This window comes from Perkinsus marinus (genome assembly GCF_000006405.1).
Source record: "Perkinsus marinus ATCC 50983 genomic scaffold scf_1104296975500, whole genome shotgun sequence".
NCBI classification, from domain to species: domain Eukaryota; phylum Perkinsozoa; order Perkinsida; family Perkinsidae; genus Perkinsus; species Perkinsus marinus.
The window spans coordinates 320916-337109 of NW_003200768.1; the positions used below are offsets into that span (position 1 = coordinate 320916).

The 16194-nt window shown below is 46.1% G+C and overlaps 2 protein-coding genes across 2 annotated transcripts; both read right to left on the reverse strand.

The window, feature by feature from the left end:
- Nucleotides 1-1015: 1015 nt before the first annotated feature.
- On the reverse strand, nt 1016-2931 carry Pmar_PMAR002073 (Multidrug resistance protein, putative). Its single transcript, XM_002765491.1, has one exon. The coding sequence runs from the start codon at nt 2875-2877 to the stop codon at nt 1414-1416; it is 1464 nt and encodes a 487-aa protein (XP_002765537.1). The 5' UTR covers nt 2878-2931; the 3' UTR covers nt 1016-1413.
- A 2214-nt stretch (nt 2932-5145) lies between these two features.
- Nucleotides 5146-14897, reverse strand: Pmar_PMAR002075 (hypothetical protein; the record flags this gene model as incomplete). Its single annotated transcript, XM_002765492.1, has 13 exons — nt 5146-5258; nt 5303-5367; nt 5421-5516; nt 6054-6152; nt 9364-9531; nt 9593-9681; nt 9740-9914; nt 10081-10166; nt 11166-11900; nt 12429-12600; nt 12774-12826; nt 13356-13585; nt 14081-14897. The coding sequence occupies 13 exons, from the start codon at nt 14895-14897 to the stop codon at nt 5146-5148; spliced, it is 2898 nt and encodes a 965-aa protein (XP_002765538.1).
- Nucleotides 14898-16194: the final 1297 nt, after the last annotated feature.

The following is a 16194-nucleotide window of genomic DNA, read 5'->3' on the forward strand; positions in this document are numbered from 1 at the left end:
TGGTACATGATGACCAACTCTTAGGACACCTTCAGACCGCTAAGCGGTATGAGAACAAATCAAACAAGTTATCCCTGTCTGAATACCAACGATATTCCCTATTCGCTGCTCATTCCGCAGGTTGATCACTTCATTGCTAGACCTCCATGCAGCGGATGTCAAGTCACCGAATATCCGCTGCGTTAGGTACATTTCCACACATCTGTTTTATCGCTACAAACTAGCCTCGGTAATAATTTTTAGCGCTTACAAATTCTGTGTAGGATTCGGCACAACTGTGCCGGAATCGTGTCAGAACCAATCGGCGCTATCTAGGCTCTGCTCTGCTCACTTTCTCCAATGACGGGTTCAACTCTACTCGCAGTCATTTTCAACTCTTCCAGATTGATTGTATGGCAAGTCAATCTTGGTGTGGCATAGTTGCCCCGATCGGAGAACTCCATTGTATCAAGTCAATCTTGGGGTGGCATAGTTGCCCCGGTCGCACAAATTGATGGTAAAAGGCAACCCTGAGGTGGCATAGCTGCCCCGCCGAAGATATTAAATGGTATCGAGGCGCATCGTGGAATGGAATAGTGGTCCCGGCGGCACAAATTGATTGTATGAAGACAATTTTGAGACAGCATAGTTACCCGGCAGAAGGAATTTATTTTATTGAGGTTCATCGTGAAATGGCATAGCTGCCCCATTCGCAAAATTCGATCTGACTACCAATTAAATAACCTTCAAAATGGTGTAATATCAAGAGCTGCATTTCAAGTGCACAAATCGTTGGGGCATGGTAATATCCCAACGCCCATTACAGCGCCACAAGGAAGTCAATAGACACCCCATGATGTTACAGTGGCACACATTGCATGTTTGATTAGGGGAGCGTTCCTATACGAATTCCACAGGGACAACTCCCTACTCTATCCCATAGAATTAGCGGCTACTCAAATTGAGAGCAGTGGCTCATTACTTGTAGTAAAACACAAGACACGGTTTGTTGACTATTTATGTAACACTCGTTGTAAGGGGGCTAGAGCTACCCAAAACGATTGACTTCAATTTTCATCACCTTCAATTTTATCAATGATAATAGTGAAGTGACTACTTTTCCACATTCCTGCTGTACATCATGCCTGTAGCCCTAACGTTTGACGAACTGTTGAACCGTTCAACTATAAATTAGAAGGAATACCCATTATATTGGGCAACGATTCAAACAGCTTTAATAGGGCTGGCGACATACATAGCTTGAACTAGATATAAGTAGTAGCAGGAGGAGTACCAACCTCAATGATGATGGTCGTCCGGTATATTGGTGTGGGAGTCAAAGACAAGAACAACAACAATATAGAGTAAAGAAAATTAAGCACAGATCCCTCGTGCTCTTCGCACTCAGGCAGGCATAAGTAACTTGGGTGGCTCTTAAGTCGAACCCTCTTCCAGTCGCTTCATAAGAATAGGAGCCAACCTCCAACAGAACAGCATACAAATAGCTCCTGTAGCAGAGATACAGAAACATACGATGAAGGGTAGCGGCAACCATATATTGAAAAGAGGGCCAGAAATAACAGGACCGAATATACCCGCACCAAGTGTAGCCGAGAGAACGATGGAATTTACGAAACCACGCCGAGGGGCTGGCGCAATCAGCTTAGCGATCACCGGCACGGACGCATATGCTAACGAATTACCCAAGTTAAGGCAATACGAGAGGAATATTACACCTGTTTCGTTATCTACAAACGGCAAAGTTATCATAACGGAATGGAAGATCATGCCCAAACATGCTAGCAAGGGCATGGGTACTCCATGACTTGATAATGGCATAAATATCACCACTAGACTGAGGAAGGTCGGAATAGCTTGCGAACCCATAATGAGACCAGCGTCACTTTCTGTCATACCAAACTTATTTTCCAACAGCCAAGGGAAGATAGTGATAATGGACATGTTAGTGTATTGAGTGCAGAACCCAGTGTAAGTGATCATGCTCAATACAACGATAAACATGACAGTCTTCATTATAGGGAACGACATCTTACCTTCAGCATTCACAATACCACCGCCAACACTATCATTCTTCTTCGGGTTTCTAAGCCATAGGATACAAACGACAGCCCAAAGGCCAGTCCATGCAGCACCGAAGCACGCAGGAGCTCTCCACCACGTGTCACCAAGTGAACCACCAATTATTGGCATTACAGCGCCAATAGCAATCATGATGGACACAAAGGCCGAGTAGAAAGGCATCTGCGAAGGAGTGGCAATATCTCCCAGGTAGGAGAAGACGACGGGCCTAGTACCAGTCGCCAAACCACCACAGAATCGGAACATAGCATAGGACCAGTAATCCCAAGCACAGGCTAGAAGTATATAAAATACGCAAGCGAACGTATAGCCGATAACAAAGACAATTCTACGGCCGTATCGATCGGAAAGCGGCCCGTAGATGAGCGCTGTGATGAACTGTCCGATGGCGTAGAATGTCATCAACATGGAAGCACCCAGGCTGTCGCCTAACCCTCCGTTTCCAAGGGTTCGGACGACCTGTTGAAATACAGGTGATAGCATAGTGTAACCCATGAAGTCAACAATCACCGATACATAGACGATAACCAGATCAAGTAAGAAGCGGGGATCCTTCTTGAAGCTAGCCCACCACCCCTCAACTCTTCGAGAAGTGGCTTTCCATACTTTGCTTCGAGTAATCAAGTTGCCTGCATCTGCCTCCTCAGTGTCCTGGCCGGCGACGTGACCTTTCTTGTCATCGTCATCTCCCTTAGGGGGAAGATCTTGGTCGGCCGATACTGTTGACTGGCTCTTGGTAGCGGCTTCTTCGAGATCGCACACCGTATGGCAGTCAGCCGAGTTAGGTGATGATGACATGGTAGTAATTCACAGATGATAACCAGAGAAAACAAGGACAACGAAGAACTGAAGAAGAACACACCTATTATCAATTCCAACTGAAAACACGACAACAACAAAAACCGACAAAACAACGGCAACAGGAGCACACGAGTATCAGAGACGACATAATAATGACGACTTACTATCATCTCCATCACCAATTCTCCCACAGCTGAGGACTTCCCTGATCTTATCCCAACAACCCTCATGACGCCTCGGTACGCTCCACCCACCTGAATTGCCCGTCACACAATAATAACGTCTATCAACGCCACAAATTCGTGAGTTTTTCGCGACTAGATCCCTATACGTGAGTATACTACGACGAGGTTGGAAAAGTCACTGACGCTAGCTAAAACCCTCCTGGGCCGAGACAGGCTACTAGCATTTTGTGTGCTGCTGTCCCCTTCACGTAAGGAAACTCAACTAATTCTAACACAAGTGAAGAGAATGATGCAGAGTAACGACGTATTGGTTGACTTCCATAATAGGAAATTTATGAACAGAAACTTAGTCCATTTTCCCACGCGAATTCATGCCGCTAGTCCTACTTAACAATAACAACGTTCTGAAGGTACTTCAATTCGTATCGTATAGACCTCCCTATGACAAAATGATAGCCGCATATGATACTACTGTTGGAGGAATATATGTTCGCTTTCCTCAGCTGAGCTCAGGAGTTTCCTCACTAATTATAGTAATTTATATACGAATTCGGGGAGAAGTGTACAGCAACCAATGGTCAGAATCCCCCTAAATTTCTTCATATTGTCACCAACTAATGTAGTTGACCATGTGCATATTTTCCTACACTACAATACACTATGTCCAGCCAAGCTCGACACGATATCTATAATCATCATTCTCGCAAGTAAAACTAGGTTTATCCAGAAAGCTGACTACACCAACGCACCAATCTACTGTACGCCTACTATCGAATACACTATTCCTCGCAGTGCTACACAACACGAGAGCTTCCTTTCCACTCTACCACCAAACTCAATAGCATATGAGCTGTGCTTACTACTAGTAACACAAGATTCATGGAAAGTCTATTCGTTCACATATGGCACTGGCTGTACTCGGGCCCCTCAATGAACAGCAGAGCAGACGTGCATCACTCCTACTCAACTCATCAACACCACAAAGGGATTGTGATCCTGGCAGCTCAGCAGTGGATAAAGTGCGAAGACTAAGCAGTAACGTCAACCACACTCAACAGCAGTGAGCGACTTCATCCCTACTCAACACTTCAATGCGCGTCGATCCCCCCGAATCATGGACACCTCAAAACAGCCTAATTACTTCTCCTGCGAGTACAGCCTCACACCAACACTCTGACTGTTAATACGATGACGTTTCTCAAGTACGTAATTCGCCACCGCCTCGCTGGCAAAAGTACAGAAGCCAAAACCACGCTATCACAAACAACTGTTGAATTCAACACCTCCCCAAACTGCGAAAAATGAGCTCTTATATCGTCATCACTAGTATCAGGACGGAGGCCTCGAATAAAAAGCTTATTAACATCAATTCCCCCACCATTGTTAACATGTCATCGATTCAACCTAGCCCCCCCTTCCACATGGCCAACCGCAGGTACCATTCCATGTACAAAACGCTCAGGATCGCTGTTCCCCCAGTCACGGACGAACCACTAGTTGCCTCCTTACTACCATTTACCAACTGCTGTATCAGCTTATCAACATTACTATTCCCCGACAGTACAACTTCATCAGTCGGACTCCTCATACTCAAGAATCTCTACAGAATCACAAAATTCTACGCATGTGCTTCAGCGGAGCGAAGCGATTCATGATTACCATTTTTCGAGGACAACTCAAAACGCAACATGCAATAACGCATTATCTACCACCTTTCCTGCTACCATCGAGGCATCACATAGTAGCTTGTAATTGATAACGGAGATAACATAAAATAATTCTTGCCGATTATCTTTCTACTGCCCGCAACGTTTTCGGCAGATTCGGCAAATGCGACCAATTAAATGAGAGACTACGACGATAATAACAACAATAATGAACAACGTTTTGCTCACCCGCCAGTAAGGCATAAACTATACAATACAGAAATGCACCACTAGTAGCCTCATTAATGCATCAGATAAATAGACGTGCATATCACAATGGCCGCACGTTCACTACTACTATGGTAAGGTTTCTAATACACTCCTCACCTCGACAGAACAGTGAAGAGCTATAGGACATAAAACTTGTCAAGACATTATATTGTGATATCAACGGAATGCTCAGCTGATCTACCAGCAGGGTGGAGGTCTACCGCATTCCCCATGGGGTCCATTTCGACGTAGTTTGCCGCGACAAGCGACTTCGTATCTACAATACGCTCGGAAAAATAAGGTCAATTCGAAAGCACTTACTCCCAACACTAAACGGTACGTTAGGTACTACTTCCCCCCTGACATCATCACTAGGCTCACCCCAGCTGAAGAAAACCGCGAGAAGTAATTCGCAAACTTTCACCAAGTTCTCGCCCACCTGCATTGTGAGTCGATGAGAAGTGTGCCGAACTTTATTCGCATATACCCATGTTCTCCCCAGAAGCTTCCCCACGAATTACGCATTATCCAATATCTAAAAACAAAGTATGATAACAATTATCGCTCCGCGTTGCGCATGCGTACGTGATGAATCATTTTGCAATAACTACGGCGATCAAGAAAACGAACCAACTGCAAGTAGGTTCTTTAGAAAACAGCGAAATCATTATCAGGAAATCTGATGAATTTTGGCGTGTGAATTCTCAACTGTAGGGCAGCGCAGTGTTGAAGGAATATATCTTAGCTTTCCTCACAAATCACAGGGGAACATATACAAATCCGGTTAGAAATGTAAAAAAAAACCCAATGAGATTTTTTCAAAATTTTCATATTGTCAGCAACACATGTAGTTGATAATGTGCATATTTTCTCACAGTAGACCAGCGAACTCTATACCAAGCCGTAAATCCGAGATCTCAGTATAGTCTCACAGTTTCCTCACTAATAATACAAGTTTAAACACAAATTCGGGTAAAAATGTACAAAAACAAATAAAATTTCCCAAAATTCTCTCTAGTTGACCATGTGCATATTTTTCCTCTATATATCCGAGATCACACTACAGTCTTACTCTTCGTTAGTTTCCGGATCTTTGCCCCACCCAACCAACGACACTTCGTGATTGATTTCCGCATTAGGTTTATCTTGGTAAAATACACCACCCTCGTAACTATCATCAACTTCAAATTCGGCCGAAACTGCCATTGCTGGCTTCTCACTCATCCATTTCCTTCGTAGCGTCAACTCCGCACCCCACAGGGCCCCGTTTCCATATCTCGCGTTTGATCTGCTCCACCCCATCCAACCGAGCAAAGTCACCAACGTGCCTGCCAAATTTCCTCTACTATCCAGTATGTTCGCCTGCCTCAGCTGAACTCAGGAGTCTCCTCCCTAATTGCGGAGCGAGCGAAGCGAGCGGAGCGTATTCTCTCACTTTACTAACACTTTGTGCGTGCGTGCGTGCGTGCGTACAAATTATCCAGCTCGATCTAGAGAGGTTATGATCACATGCTATACACCATTCGATAGCTCTCGCTCTGGGGATACTAGAAAAAATACGAAATTAGGGTTCCGCCCGGACCATGTAGATTTCCGTGCAAAAAACATATTTTTGCAGAAAAACGCCAGGCATGGGAATCGAACCCGGATGCCGAGCTCCGCCCCTTCTCCGAGAAGGCCTAGTTATACGAATTCGGCTACAAGTATACCGAAATTTTCTCTGAATTTTCACGTGTATATTTTCCCACCCTATACCCCAATCCCAACCTTACCACGCCCTATAATTCGCCGTAGCCTTGCATCCATCCGGCCCGTCCGAGCACTCCATACAGCGTGCCTCAGCTGGACACCACCCTCGGAAATCATCAAAATTAGTCGCGGTGTATGCTCTGCACGAGTCGTGAACCTACTACCATAATTCTCACAAAACGATGTGTGAACTTCACTCACCGCGCCGTAGGTGTAGAAGAAATCATAAACGCCGTATTTATCACCACCATAACAATCGCCGCCACCACGACAGTTAATAACCTGCATTACGATAAATCGATGTGATCCCAGATAGATAACAGCATTTCCTAAAATATTCCTGCATTGGAGTTAACCCGAAATATGAAGAAAACACTAGTGAAAAACATATTTCACGACTACTGCATACCGCGAGTATCGGACTTCTCATCGAGTAATCTGCCACTTCACGTAAAACGGGTGAAACTCCTATTTTATACAGCAAAAACTGACGACCTGTGCGAGCGTCAATGTTATCATTCTCCAGACGAAAACCCATTGTAGTCTATGAACTCCTATTTGTACATGCACCTCTACCACACTAATATTCGATATTCCCATATTGTCAACATAGCAATTTTATACAAACTCTATATGAACTATCATTCGAGTTTTACCCGTGATCTGCTAAAAATATTTCACATTCCACTTCGCGAAAAACTAGTGTATTTTCGGCTGCGAAAACACATTTGCATACCGTATTACGCCACTTCACGTTAAACGAGTGAAACCCCACCACGCAAAATTTCCCAAAAAATAGAAGTATCATCACATACGTCTACCTGTTGCGGAGATATCGCCTTATTCGGCCACCGCCTGTTGTCCTTAATAGTAAGTCTGTCAGCGAAAGCCGATGTCGCTGAGAACGCCACCCTCCAACACGACGCCAGTACAGAAATGTAGCTTACACGCAAATGCCCAGCAACCACCACAATAACTGGGGTTATGCTGATTTCGGGTAAATGATAAATAATTTTTTCCTCCTACATTACGCCAATCCCACGAGCCTGAAAAAAAACCATCAGCAGTTTCCTCACTAATTATGCAAAATTCCCAAAAATTTTCTCATAATTTTTGCATATTTTTCCATACTTACGTGGGAGTTCTTCATTGGCTTCGCTCGAGACCTGAATTCCGGGCACTTTCGGGACCTGTGCATAAACAAGTGCATCCATACACAATACGGTCATGTTCGCCCTACGCAAAGATAACAAGTAGAATTGTCAATGGCTCTCGAGTCGATCGCCTAAAACGCAAAGTCACCAACCATGGTGGCTCGCAGATTCACTTACTTTAAAATAACCCGTCTCGCATTCACACGATGGGTCTGCACTGCAAACCATAGAGTAGACCGAACCTGCGCGCGCCCTAAAATTCCACCCAACATCACAAAACTTCTCACATAAGTTCGTAGGCTTTCGAATCGCCTTATATCCGCCTGCCTTATTCGACGGTTTGCCGTATTCGCGGTGACCCTAAGACAAATTTTCCGGAAAAAAACAAAAAAAAATCCTGAAATTTTACATCAACTACAAAAGGCCTTTCAATGAGATTTTGCGGCTCGGGGGACTCCACCGCGGCTTCTTCCTGAGCCGGGGTAGCATCTTCGGGTGTTGCAGCCTGGACAGAAAAAAACATTTTTTTTCGTATATTTTACGAATTTTCCAAAAAATTCTATGAAAAACGGTGAGAGTGGTAGTAGTCCTTACCCGTTCACCACCCATAGCATGACTACGTCTAGACCTTCTCCTCGTGCTAGCCGCCGTGCCAACTTCTTGTAATAAATATTCATGCATTTTGCCCTACACAGAAACACCATACTACTCTACTCTATACGAGACGATCCCCTACATCAGATCCGCGCAAGGTGAGGTAACCCGGCTCGGGCTTCACCACACCAATTTCAACGTCATCTTTACTATCAACGACGGGCGACGTGTACCTTAGACGTTTTCACTACCAAGGAAAGCGACTAAGGCAACCTCACTTGACAGACGGGTAAAGCGTCCAGTCCTTCCATGCATCAGAACTGACAATTCCGAGTAAAGCCACAAAAAGAGGATAATCTCACTTCACTGTAGCCCATACACATCCAGCGTTTTCTATGTGACCGTTAGCGGAGCGATGCAATTTTGCCCAACCATGATCACCCCAGTTCGTACCAAACGCAAAACGGGCGATCCAGTACGGCGTTCCTGAGCATAGACGGAGATATTTGTCCGCTTTCTTCGACTGAGTTCAGGAGTTTCCACGCTCCAAATTTCGAGTACAAGTGTACAGAAAACAATTAAAATTCCACCAAAATTTTCACACTAATTGCAGAAGTTTACAAACAATTTTGAGTAGAAGTGTGCAGAAAACAATTAAAAATTTCCCCAAAGTTTCCCCATCATGATCGACACATGTGCATATTTTCTCATATAAACGACCAAATTCCCGTCAAACTCACCATCATCATCTACACCCCATCCCGCGACTTCAGCAGCATGGTTGGGTTCAGTGGAGTCGTCCGTAGCCGAGAAGGTCCAAACTGCCCCCGCACGGTAACTGTGATAAGGACTGTAATGCTCCACATAGTAGCAACTGGGGCGTACTTCGCGCGGAAAGCCTCATCAACATGCATGTGGCACACTACTGGTCCACGGGCCTTGATTTCAGATTGAATCTCAGCCTCGCCAGAAACTGTGCCAAATTCATCTACGTGAAATATGTCATATTTTTTCGGTATTTCGCATGAACCATTAGCAGAACACGTACTACACCTGAAAAAACACACATTTAACAAAATGAAATTTCGCACTCACGAGAGCAATAACCACTTACACAGTAGAACCAAGACAGATATCACCAGTGTCGTGGCCTCTAGCTGTAAAAGGGGAACACGTTTCATCAGTGATACCTTTTTCCTTAATCTGAACACAAAAATAAAAACAAATTCCGAAAAAACACGAAAAAAAATTTTTTCCTTACATATCGCATTGCATCAATAACTCCTCCACCTCGGCAACCGTTGCCGATTTCATAACCACATGTTAAAAGCGGTTGAGGCGACAAGTTGACCTCGGGGAATGCGGCATTTCGTTGAATCTTTATTCGGTCGGATAGGGCATGCACGGTGGCGAACGCCCAGCAGCCGGAGCACGCTCTGAAATAATAGGCAAAATGAAAATTTAGGGAAAATTTTGGAAAATTTTGGGAAATTTTGGGAAATTTCCTGTGCACTAAGTCGTGTGTGAACTACTATAATTAGCGAGGAAAGCGAACATATATTCCTCCAACACTCCTGTGAATTTCCTCTCAAGTGGTGCTACCTTGGATTGGAATAACTACGATCAGTAGTCACCATGTTTTCGCCATCGACATCTCGCCAGTCCCAACTAGTGGGGAGGTCTTTTGCCTGACAAAACGAATCTTCCTAGTGAGCAGCACGAAAGGCCACAATCGGGCCTAATCCGTATCTTGTTTGGCGACCTCAAAGATATTCAACGTATCTTACCGAAAACCGCGGCAATGTGGTGTAAACTTCCTCTGTAGTGTTGCGTGCTTTCAAAGCGCAAGGAGCGATGAAACGCGTCTCAGTGATGTAAAGTAAACTTGACGTGAATGTAAGGATAAACCGCAGCATTTGATAATTCAGAACTGACAGATGTTGTCCTACTAGGGGTACAATGATGAAACCGTCCGAGGGGGAAATAACGGGAATAAGGAAGTTGCGCGACCGCCATAGTTGCGCGAAACGCAGTGGAAATCGAAAGACTATCGCGCGCGCCCAAAAATTACACTCGCGTTACGTCAGAAATTTGCAACTTGCGTAATGTGGAGCTGAAGTGCCGTTATGGTGGCTGATCATCCTGGATGCATGGTTTTTCGAGGCATTCCCACTTCGTTGGATTTGTCCTTCCACGTAAAGTGATCAATCAATTCAATTCAATTCAATTCAATTCAATTCAATTCAATTCAAATCTTATTACCCGGCATTACGAGCAGAGCCCATCGCCGTACACGCGCCCCCACGTACACAGAATGTGGTGGCTAGATCAACTGGGTCACCTTCACACTATATCTTACGACCAGAATTGTGAACGAAATCCAAAGTAGTACGAAGCATGTCAGCCGATGAATACAACAACATGAACATTGAATGATCGACAGACGTAGCATGTATGCCAGAAAGAAATTCAGGGGTACGCCAAGGGGTCAGAGCAGGGCAAGAAAGTAAGAAATGTTGTATAGAGTCCCGTCCTATACCACACGAAGGACATAGTACAGGGTGAAAGAGTGGGAGGACACCTAACCTGAGACGGAAAAGCAAGGATTGCTCCACACGGCCAATCGAAGGCAAATGGATTGCATCTGTGTTCCAAACATATGCTCCTCCGGGAAGTAGACGTTCTACCGGAAGCTTGTGAGCAGTTTGCTCGAAGATTCGTTTTTTCCTCTGAGACAATCTGGTTAGACAGCTTTCCCATGATTCGAGCACAACAGGTTGTAGTGTTTCGAGTTCAGCTTTGGCTCGTCGGTCCACCTCGTCGTGCAGCAAGAGTCCGACATGAGCTTTAAGCCAATAACCAGTGATGGTGATAATAGAACCCTGTGGGGGAAGTCGGGGGAGAGTTAGAAGCTGTTGTAAGCATTCCCAAACCGTCTGTCGATTGTTATGTCGTTGGAGCCAACCGCGGGATAAACCTTTTAATGCTCCCTGGCTATCACTAACGATAAGAAGCTTACCACCCTGTAGAAGAGACTGTCTGCATGACGTCAACCTAGCGACATCCTTGATCGCGTGAGACAAGGCAGCTAGCTCTGCTTCGGTAGATGAATGGATAGCTGTTCCGAGTGGTCCTTGTCCTCGAATACCTTGCGACACGATTAGGCCGACCTCGTTGGGATAAAATGTCCAAGCATATCCTGCCGAACGGGGCTGCTGTTCTGTAAGGTCATCACGATAGGAGGCGTCCACAATGAGAATGTGGTATCCCTGTGCAACATAGGAAAGAAGTTTTTGGTAGGATGCAATCCGGTATGCCTGTCGGTCGGCGTTCTGCGGAACCTCGCTATTCAAGGACAGGTCAAGTGATATAATTCGTCGTGCCTCCCCGAGAGGGAGTGGGGGGTAGAAATGTAGGCGTACCTGAGGAGTGGTAGCAACGTTAGAATCTATAAGAGGCTGACATGCTAATGACAGATAATGTTGTAATGAATGTAAATGTCTGAGTTGGGGGATCCGTAGATGTTCATCATACCAAGGGACCGGGTCCACATACTGTTGTTGTGGGAAGAAGAGGAGACCACAGGCTTGGGGGCACCGAGAAATACGAGTGATTAGTTTATCCCAATAGGTGGTAATTAGTGGGATTAACTCGGGTACTCCCAGTAACCGTTTAGACATTCCAGCCGAAGTCAAAATGCCGCACCCTAATACTGCCTTCACTGCTCGGGAATACCCCCCCTCTATCTTTGACCACCTTGCCGCTGTTACCCCAAAACTCCATGCAGTGCTGCCGTAGGTGAATAGACACTGGACATATTGAATGAAGAGAAGTCGTAGCGATGTGGTTGGAGTGGCAGAGAGCCGTTTGATAATTCCAACACGACTAGCACAACGACCTCGAATATAATGTATGTGAGCATCCCATGTTAACTTTTGGTCCCAGATTACCCCCAGAATTTTTAGTGTTAGCCGTGCTTCAATGTGCACGTTATTAATAATGATTTGGTTTTGCTGGATAGGTGTACGCCTCCTACCGATGAAGTATATGAGCCCAATCTTATCTTCTGCCAGGCACATGCCGTTATCCTGGAGCCAAGTCTCAATGAAAGATAGTGCGTGCCTGATTTTGTTGTCCACTTCTTCCTGGGAGGTTCCCTCAAACCAGATGATTATGTCATCCGCATAGGCGCAGAAACCTGCTATGCGGAGGTGTGGGGGGAGCCGTTCTTTCAGGTTATATAATAATATTAAGAGTGGGTTGATATATAGGGCCCAAAGGAGTGGTGATAGTACCGCTCCTTGCGATAAGCCCTCGCGTTGGGTGTGCCATGTAGATCGCTCGCCGTCTACGTCCACAAAGAACTTTCGACCCCGTAAGAAGCCCCAGATATATCGTGCTATGTGAATGTTGATGTCAGCTTCGAACAAGCGGGTTCGAAGTACAGCTAACGTACACGTGTCGTAGGCTTTTCGTAAATCTAAGCTTAGGAGTCCGACGAGCTTTTTCCTTTTGACGAGAGTTCGGACCGAGTGGTGCACGTAGGCTAGTTCTTCCTCGGTGCTCCGTCCCGGTCTAAAACCAAATTGGTATGGGCTGATCGTCGTTCCATCGCGTGAGGGGAATCTTTCGAATGCCGTCTCCACGCGGTATAGTAGCATACTTTCTACTAGTCGCGCGAAGATGTTAGTTATGCAAATTGGTCTATAGTTGGCACACGGTGTAGCAAGGAGAGTACGCGGTTTTTTCCGGATGAGGATGACTCTCCCGCGGCGCCATTGGTGAGGGACATCTAGTGACAAGAAGGACTTATTGATCAGTTTCAGACATAGCTGATTAGCTTTGTCTGTTCCCTGTCGGAGTATAGTGATGGACACCTGATCCGGTCCGGGTGCGGTCGAAGTATTTATCTTCCCCAAAGCCCGGTCGAATTCTTCTTGGGTGAAAGGCTGTGCTTGTTTGGCGTCAAAGGCTTCTTGATGTCCCGCTGTGGCCACTTGGGGGTTAAACAGAGACGCCTTTTTCGTTTTGTGAGTTTTCATAGTAACGGCACGCTGTCTCCATTGAGCTTTGACTGCCATGGAAAGTCGGCTTTTATATATCTCATCTGACAAGTATGTAGCATATTTCTGGGCCGCCTCTCGTCCAGCGTGCCCCTCCACGTCTATCCGCTGCCGTCTATCCTGTCCAACTGCCATACTCTTCACTACACGCCACATTTTCCGAGAGTTGGACGAGAGACTCTGTGTAAAATTTTCCCAAGATTTTTGTTTGGCATGGTGTAGTTCTTGAAGATATTGGTTAACAAGCCGCCTGAATTTAGTTTGTAATTTGTCATAGGGTTTTCCCGCGGATTTGCGGTCATTCATAGCACGCCGGACGCGATTTTTACTCAGACGAAGCTTATTTAATGAGTGATTCCAGTAAGAATTATATATTGGGATATTACCCCTCGGGATACTGGTTTTTGCAGCCTTTTTATAGCCTTGGGTTAAAGTGGTATATATATGTGCAACCGAGGATTCCCAATCGATTTGGTCTAGATTTTTGTCCAGTTCCCTCTGAAATTTACCCCAGTCCGCCTTTTTATAATTCCACCTACTATAATTGGCTCTCTGTCCACTCTGTCGCACAAAGCCAGCGGTGGTCTTGATCCCGATCTTCTGGGGGAGGTGGTCCGAGGCTGCCAGCGAGTTCTCCAAGAGGTGCCGTGTACAGGATAGGAGCAAATCCTTCGTGACAGCAGTGATGTCGATACTAGACGTGCCCTGTTGGCCTTGAAAGGTAGGGGGGTCGTGGATGGAGTTGAGAAGTTTGTAATGGGCTTCGCGGAGCCAGGTGTAGACTTCTTGGCCTTGGGGGTTGGCGTCGCACTGAGTGGAACCAGACCATGCTGGGTGGTGGCCGTTGACATCGCCTACCACAATACAGTTCGCCGCTGGTAGTTCTAGTTGTAGTTGTGGTGGGTTGGGTCCTTGATGGGGTCTGATATAGATGTTAACCACCTTGAGGGGGGAGGGCAGTGTTGGCGAGGACAGTTCGACCCCCAGAGCCGAGTAGCAGTAATTAGTGTCGTGGAGGGGGATGCGGAGGAAGATTTTGTAGTGGAGTGGTCGTCGAATCAGGATGAGTAACCCACTACTCCGGCGTCCGCGATGGTCATCTGGGTCGTCTTGAGGGAGGTACTCCCCCTCCAAGTGCTCTACACCATAGTTGCGAAATGCTAGTGAATGGTGTGGGCCGTGGAAGGTCTCTTGAAGGCAGACCACGTCTGGGGAGGATCGACGCAGGTATTGAAGTAGTTCCAGCTTGCTGCCGCATAGTCCATGTATGTTATAGGAGATAACCGTCAGGCATAGCTTTCGACGTGCTGGGCGTAGCGGAGGCGCTGGAGGGGTGATAACGGGGAGTCGGGGCATTCAAAAGTGAGGGAGAAGGAAGGGGGATAGTTAACCGACGTAATAGACGAGAGCGAGGAGGGGTGAAATAGTTGATAGAAAATAGAGATCAGTGTATGACGACGAGTACGAGTCAGCGTCGTGTTGAAGGTGTTAAGCAGTTGATTCTAGCCACTTCTTGGTCACCGCATAGGGGGACGTGCTAGAGTGGTAGGGTTGATCTCTACTTGGTGCCGGAGAACCCGGTCACCCCCACGCGACGCTGACGCGTAGAGATCTATGGGGGAAGTGATCAATCATTTCACGCAGTGCGGTGTCATTTGGCTTGTTATGGGATTCTGCGCACATTAATGTGTTTGCGTGCTTCCTGAGATCTATAGCTAATGATGGTAGTTCGCCCCGGAAGGCACGTTACCCTTCCCTCTCCTCTTGAGTCACTCCTCTAAGTCTCCGTAGCTCAGCTACCTCTACAAGCTCATCAGTACTTGTGTTACCCAGTCGTGGATTTTACTATCACATCACACCCTTCCGTTACATCTACTCGAACGCCTTCCAGGCTCAAGGGCGAGTCTTCCCAGTGCTGCCTCAAGAGTGTCGATGTCTACGGAGTGAATATTGAGGAACGACAACGATACTAACTATAATATAGCTACTATCAATATCATTAACCAATACTCCGTTAATAGCTCCGAAACGGGAGCACGTGTACTTAGCGTTGTGTGTTCGACCTATGCGTGCTAGCGGAGCGATCGATGCCGTATTTGTGGGAAAATGTCCGACGTGTACCCGAACTGCAGAGGCCATAGGCGTATACATTGTCAATGAACATCTGTATGTTGAGTGATAAGCCTATTTAATACTTCAGGAATGAGCTCATTATTAATAAAAGCTAACCAGACTAACGCTGGTCATTGAGCCACCTTCCTGAGGAAGTACTCGAGTTGTTAATTTCACCACTGCGTGACAGGTTGGATTCACGAGGCTTCTCACAAGAGCCGTCGTGCGCCTATTCGTTCTCGTATCTGGTAATTCTCGCCCAACTTGAACGACGCTTCTCTACAGAAGGTAAGTCACCTCAACAACGCTGATGTAACATGATCTCATATCGACTCCTCGTAGACAAGACTGTGTTTTTAATAGCTGCACGGCAAGCAGCGTGTAAGCTAGCCATTTGTCTTAACACATCGTCATGCTCTTGAAATCGAGTAGTGGGCTCATGGAACTACTAATCCTCTTATGCTTTGGAAAGATGTAACGTCGGACTTTGTAGCCAGAAGGCTTATGCAATGCCACCATTAGCAGCAGAATTGCGCTACAG